The sequence below is a fragment of the Priapulus caudatus genome, unplaced genomic scaffold (assembly GCF_000485595.1).
Source record: "Priapulus caudatus unplaced genomic scaffold, Priapulus_caudatus-5.0.1 Scaffold499, whole genome shotgun sequence".
NCBI classification, from domain to species: Eukaryota; Metazoa; Priapulida; class Priapulimorpha; order Priapulimorphida; family Priapulidae; genus Priapulus; species Priapulus caudatus.
Window position 1 is genome coordinate 202320 of NW_014577560.1, and position 6879 is coordinate 209198.

A 6879-nucleotide genomic window follows, 5' to 3' on the forward strand; every position below is an offset into this window, starting at 1 on the left:
GAAGTCGCTGGAATTACCAAGTACTTTTTAGCAAGACAAGCTAGGATTGGATACCTAGAGCTGTGTTCTCGCCACCACAACAAAGGATTATCAGACGCTGTAATTGTTAGTAGTGCGGACTTGTAGCGTGTCAACTCCTCTTCGGTCATTTCCATGGTAGTTTTGGCTTCCTCAACTCTGACATGGTAAACATCCCCAAACAGGTTTGAAAGGTCAGTGGCTTTAGGCTGCTTTGTAGCACCTACATTCTAATCAGCCTGTGCATCCATTTTGATCTTTTTGTAGTCTGGCTCAAGATTAGACTCGTGATCAGCAGGCAGGGTGGGCTCAGAGGCTGCAACATTTTGGTTTTCAGTGGGCTGGGCTTGATCAGTAACCTGGCCAGACTGAGCATCAAACCATTCAGCAGCATGCAAGATCAGTGACTGAAACGCCTCGACTCTTTCAGCGTCTGACAAAAACGGGACGGACTTAAATCGTGGATCTGGTAAAGTGGCAATGAGTAGTTTCATTTTCACTCCATGATATCGCTTAGAAAGATCCGTGGACACTGCAGCCTTTATGTTCCTTGTGAAGCCGGAGTCGTCTTCACGTGCCACCATCACATGACTCAACAGCTGGTTCTGCAAGGGCAGAACAATGGACAAAGTGGGGACCTTTTCCTCACACAATGCAACTGTAGCAGTTTTCAATGGCGTCAGGGTAGACAACAGCTCCTCAGCATTCGTGATATCTTCTTCGCTCAAAGTGGACAAATCCTTTTCTTTTCCTCTCAAGTCCTTCGATGTCAATGCAGCAAAAATTGCAGGTTGCTGCTCCAGAAAGCGGCAAGTCATATCTACAGCAGAGTTCCACCTCGTCTGAACGTTGATGATGAGCTTGTGCTGTGGTAAGTTCAACAGTTGTTGTTTCTCTTTCAGCAGAGCTGTCGCAATTGTACTACGGTGGAAAAATGCCACAATCCGTCGCATTCTAGCCAACAGCTTGGACACTGTGGGTATCTTCAGGGCACTTCCACAAGCCAAGTTTAGGGTGTGAGCAAAACATCCGACGTGGATTGCGCTCTCCATTTCTCTGGCTGCTACGACCATATTGGATGCATTGTCCGTCACCAAGGGTGGACTGGAAGGGAGTTTCCATTCTTCTACTGCTTCCAACAAAACATTGGCAATGTTGGCACCTGTATGATGTTCTGCCATTGCTCTGGTCTGAAACACATGGATTGATTTAATTACTTATTTTGACTTACAAATAAATACATTTTTGGTTGTTAATAATGTGCTCATTGTTTCTGTATTTGTATTGTCATTTGTATTGACCCTTTCATGCATGGGACAGTTTTTCACCTTATATTTTAGTACCAATGGGTATTTCTGATTGATTTGGGACATATAAATGGAAAATCGTCGAAATTTGAAAACCAAGGCCATAATTTGACAAATGGCGGTAACAAAACCACGACACCATTTTCACAGCAGTTAAATGTTAAGCCGAGAGCATATCATTTGTTTTAGAAACCAGTGGGTTTGTGTCATGCCAGCCGTGTGACGTCATCACTTGTCGAGCTCTCTAGTCAACGCTACTTAAGTAGCCTGACTAATGTAGCGCGGAATTGAACGTGCGCTTCGCAGTGTATCACAAAATGGCAGACGACGGCTTTTGACATTGGTCAGACAGTAAATCTGCAAAATCGGCAGTATGGATACATTTCCGGCTTTGTGCATTTCAAAAACAAAGACGTGGACACGCAAATCAGCCGTTGCATGTCCGACAGTGTCCGGACATACGTGGAAGTACAGCGGCAACACTAACAAATCTAAACCGAACACACTCCAGTCGAAACATGGATCGATTCGTCGATTGGTTTTGAAACAGTTCCAACAACATCCGTCACGATCGGCTCGAACTTCAAACGACTATTGGCACTAATGTTTAACCAATTACCGGCGGCATACGTCAGTCGCATTAGAGGCCAATTACAGCAATAAAAACTAGAATGCCATTGAGCAGATTAATATGTGTGAAGCTGGATTGCGTCCGATTCAGCGTGAGTGGCCGGAAATTCAATGGATTTAAAAAATATACTAACTGGCGACGCGCTGGAGCCTCAGATATACCGATGTGCCAAGTCGAGGCCAGGTTACATTTATCTGATACCGTCAATGACGCAGGGTCATTGTACGCGAACAGGTGAAAAGAGGATGGTGATGGGGATGATAGACTTGAGGCTCTGCAACAAGTGTAGCATCTACACCGACAGATGCCTGATGACAAGCAGATAGCAACAGGAAATCCTACAACAAGTATACCAATAAGCCAAGCTGTCACATATGGATAAAAGGACATGGGCCTCAAGAGAATAAGTTTTAATATTCCGAGGTGAACGGTTAGGGGACTCTCTCTCTCGTCCGGATCTGCATCCTCATCTCCCTCCTCCTCTCTCTGCGTCTCTGGTCTCCTCTGACATATGATGTTTCATATTTTAGACTTGGAAAGGGTGATGGACATTGCATATCGAGTGCAAGTATCTCGGTAGATGGTCTCTGGGCAGAGGGAGGTCGATAAGTAAGCGTTCTTGTGGCGGGAGCTTCATGCGCCAAATCGGACAGGAGCTTAGTATTATAATATACCTCAGATATATTAGATATTATAATTAATATAGTATATATAGGCCAGTTCTCAGTTAGTTCATGTACAATTCAGTGCCACTTGTGGAACTATTGATGATAAATAAGTTTAGCAATGACCAAAGTATATTTGACATGTTCGTGTGTTACAGTGGATCTGGTTTTCTTATGACTTAGTAGGAATACTTAAAAGAGATAGTTATATGGTGATATGGTCAGAAATTAAATAAAATGTACACTTTTTTGAAATGAAAAGACGGTTAGTTTTGGACCAGGCGAACCATTTGAGACATGTTTGACATCATAAAATAAATACAAGAATTGTTTTGTATCTGGGATCCAATAGTATCTATGAAGACCGTAAGTTATGGTGACCTAAACATTAAATAATAAAAACAATATAATTAGGCATCTGGCAAAGACCAGAAAAGCTGAACTAAAAAGAATTGAGTTTAATTAGCGTAATATTGTTAAAATTTTGCGTACGGAGACTGGTTACTAGGAGGCGACGGTGTGCGGTCAAACTTTGTTCCAGACTTACGATCTATTTTTAGACAAAGCAAAGCATGGGCAAGCAGCCTACATTGAATCTATGGTAAGAGGGTGTTAGGATGCTGTCTGATGTATAAATATTAAGCGCTTCAGTAAAATTAAAGTGAGTGTAGAGTTTCACAACCAAAAAGCTATATCCGCAAGCTTTCCTACAAAATGAATAATGTCTGGTCGAATTTGTATACGTCCAAAACGATATCCTTCGTTTGAATACTTCAATTTTACGCATTGTAACCATATCGAACACCCCTTAATGGTTGTTTAGACTCGTCCGCGAACGCGTCATCAGTTTTTGTGTACAAAGCTCAACCATCGGCGGGAGAAGATGTCGGTAAGTGTTATCGGTCAAACAAAATGCAGGATACTGTAACATCCGATAAACCTTATCATGACTGTGTCTTGATAAAAGAGATTCAATAGTGATATACCATGGTAACATTGTGCATAATTGCAAAACAATAACAAACTAGGACTTGAATCGTTAGAAATGGACATTGAAAAGCCCGTATATTGACGCAGCCTGCCCGACGGTCGTATTAATGAAACGCAGTAAAAATGGATGATTACCTTATGACGTTTTGTATCTCACATAATCGGTGGGTTTTGGATTTACTAATTATTAGACATAAGTCCAGCGTGTTCATATGAACGTAAAACCGTCCGCACTCTTAAGAGTTGTAATTAATTAATAACTAGAATATCAAACTACGATGCATTCCCTAGTATTTAGGATCATAGCATTTTATCAGTAAATGAACACAGTAATATTCGAGTTTAGGCCTAGTCTATTCTGTCACCAAATATCTTTCAAATCCTGTCATGTGTTGGATGTTATGGTTTGACACAAGGACAATGTTGTGGATGTGACTGTGGACGTTTTTCTACATGAATGTGTAACATCCAAAACCGATTGTATAATATCTCAAGCTGAAATATTATGAGAGGCAGTATGATTAACAATTAATTACATAGTTTTTGAAGAAATTGAGTTGGCCTAAGTATGATTTTGCAAGTACTCCTGATAAAATAAGAATTACTATCAGTAGTCATGGATGTTATTTTTGATTTTTTTTATTGTTATGGATGTTACATTTGACACAGAGTGTTTGGAACAAAACTTTCAGGCATGTCTTCATTGTTTTCTACTAGTAGAATGGTTGCGACCGATGATATGGCTAAAGCAAAGCGATGCCAGAGAATCGAACGAAATTAACCGAGCAGAACGGTCACAAAGGTATGCATATTTCAGTTGATATAAAATTTGTGTGGAAGAACAGGATTTATATGGCATAAATCATTATTCATCCTCATGTAATGCACATTAGCACTGGACTATTGGTTGCCCTGACATTTTGTTATTCCCATAGTAGGTCGGTAAAATTTTATTTAAAACATGTATAAAATTTTCCATTTTGTATTTAATTTTTAATGTGAAAGTTGTACTTTTCAGATGGAGGGGATAGCATGAAAAAAAATATCTCAGCGTTTATAGACTTCAAGACAGTGGATGCTCTTAGAAAAAGGATTTCTAGACTGAAACCCCTTAGTGATGATTTGAAAGAGAAAAATGCGAGCTGAAACAGAGAGAGACAGAGAAAGTTTCAAGAGCGGAGAAAAAGTCTAGGTAATATGAAACTTGTTTATTTCACAGAAGACCCGATTATGAGCATTTACAATCAATTATATGAACATCTATCATCGGTTTAATCAAAGTAATAAATTTTCAGCTCCCGTCGTCATTTGAAGGTGCTGGGGCGGGAGCTGTGAAATGGGCTCTGTCCGTGTGTCCGTCCGTGCACATTTTTTTGTTAACGTGATAACTCCAAACAATTCTTTTAGGACCAGCCGGCTATCACAGTGCAAAGATACATTAAGGCACATCCATTCTATGCATAACAGTGATTTGTAAATTATCTGTTTATATATTTTGCCTATTTGATTGCAGTCAGGAAACATGAGGGAGCCTAAAAGAAAAATATTTGACAAGAAAGGAGACAGAAAAACAAAGAGATATTGGAGAGAGAAAACAGCGCGAAAGCAGGGCGAAAAGATCATCTCAAAAAATCAGGAGAAAGAAAGAAAAGGACAGAGCATATGTTCGAAATAAAAAAACACTACTGAAGAAGAACAGTGTGGAACAGAAAGCACAATGTCACTAAGTGCTGTGAGAAAAAGCTGCCCAAAGAGCAAAACTGCCAAAAACCCAGAAAATTTGCTGAAACTGTGCAGTATATCATCACAGAATCACCAAAAATAAAGAGGCAAGCATTGGAGGAGAGAGGAGTAATTTCTACAGAGAAAAGGACAAAATGCAATAAGAGAAATCATAGAGATTCTAAAGACAAGCTCAGAATAAGAAGGTGAAAAAGTCCCTACTCTGCACTGAAGGTGATGAAAAAGTATAAAATGCTAAAAACCACCTCGTTGAACCTGGGAGTGCACCCATCCAGTCTTAGCCCGAATCACTGATAAACCACGAAATCAAGACTGGATGAGAATGTGGAGAAAGATGTACACAACTTCTTTCAAAATATCAGTATCCCGGTCCCGGACAGAAATCAAATTAGAAAGAAAGAACGGGAAGGGAAGGAAGAAAAATCCTAGACCGCCATTGAATCTGTATACACCGACTTTTTTTTGTTTAACAAAGGAATCTGGGGGTAGTCTAGGATTCTCAACTTTCGCAAAGAAAGTTCCTCACAACATCCAAACGTGTAACAAGCAGCCCTGGTATAGTTGTCTTGCGAATACTGTACGAATGTAGACTTGAAAAATCAAAGCACTCAAACGACTTCGCAAACAAGGTCAACATGGCAGAATGCAAATTGATTGACCGATACCATGCTGTAAAATTTAACACTCTGTGACAAAGATGACGGGAGTCCCATTCCACAGTAAGAAATGCGTGGAAGAAATTGTGAGCATTGCAGTAAAGATCTGTTTGTTCTACACCTTGCTCCTATACTTACGGAACACGGCCATGAAGAGGTTGAATACACAATTTGGGAGAAGCAAGATGGAGAACTGAACAAAAAGGGAAAAAAGCAGTGCGTGTTTATGATGATAAAAAAACAGGAATCGTTGAACGCCATGGTCATCAAAGTTAGCAGATCATCTTGACAGACTGGCAAAACCACCTGTTTTGTTGCCAGATGGCAACAGAAGCAATTCACACAGCTGGTTAGTAACATACCTCCAGACTGGGTGGTTTTAAACCTAGATTTTCGCCGAAAACTACTCATGCGTCTCGCAGATGAGATTCAGACGGCACACTGGGGACATAACCAGGTAACCCATACACCCAAATCGTGAGCTATTACAATTGTAACCGAGATGAATGTGAGTTCACTGACCATGTACAAGAGACACTACTGTTCATTTCGGATGACCTGAAACACGACAACCACGCAGTCAACTGCTTCATCCACAAAGCAAATGACCATCTCAAAACAACTCGCTCCCTTGACATCACCAAAGAGGTTCAGTTTTGTGACGGCTGTGCAGGACAATATAAATCATGCGTCCCTTTCTGTGACATTTCGTATTCTATGGAGGACTTAGGGTTTGTTACAGAGAGAAATTTTTATGGTTCTCGACATGGCAAGGGGCCAAGTGATGGGGCCGGAGCTGTTATAAAAAGTTCCGCTAGAAGAGCTGTCAACTCTCAGAAAGAAGTTATAAATAAAACTGTGCAAAAAAC

At 40.4% G+C, this 6879-nt stretch overlaps 1 protein-coding gene across 1 annotated transcript; it reads right to left on the bottom strand.

Moving 5' to 3' along the window:
* Window positions 1-248: 248 nt before the first annotated feature.
* LOC106811047 (zinc finger BED domain-containing protein 1-like) lies at window positions 249-1199 on the bottom strand. The gene has a single exon (XM_014814567.1). The coding sequence runs from the start codon at window positions 1197-1199 to the stop codon at window positions 249-251; it is 951 nt and encodes a 316-aa protein (XP_014670053.1).
* Between the last annotated feature and the right edge of the window lie 5680 nt (window positions 1200-6879).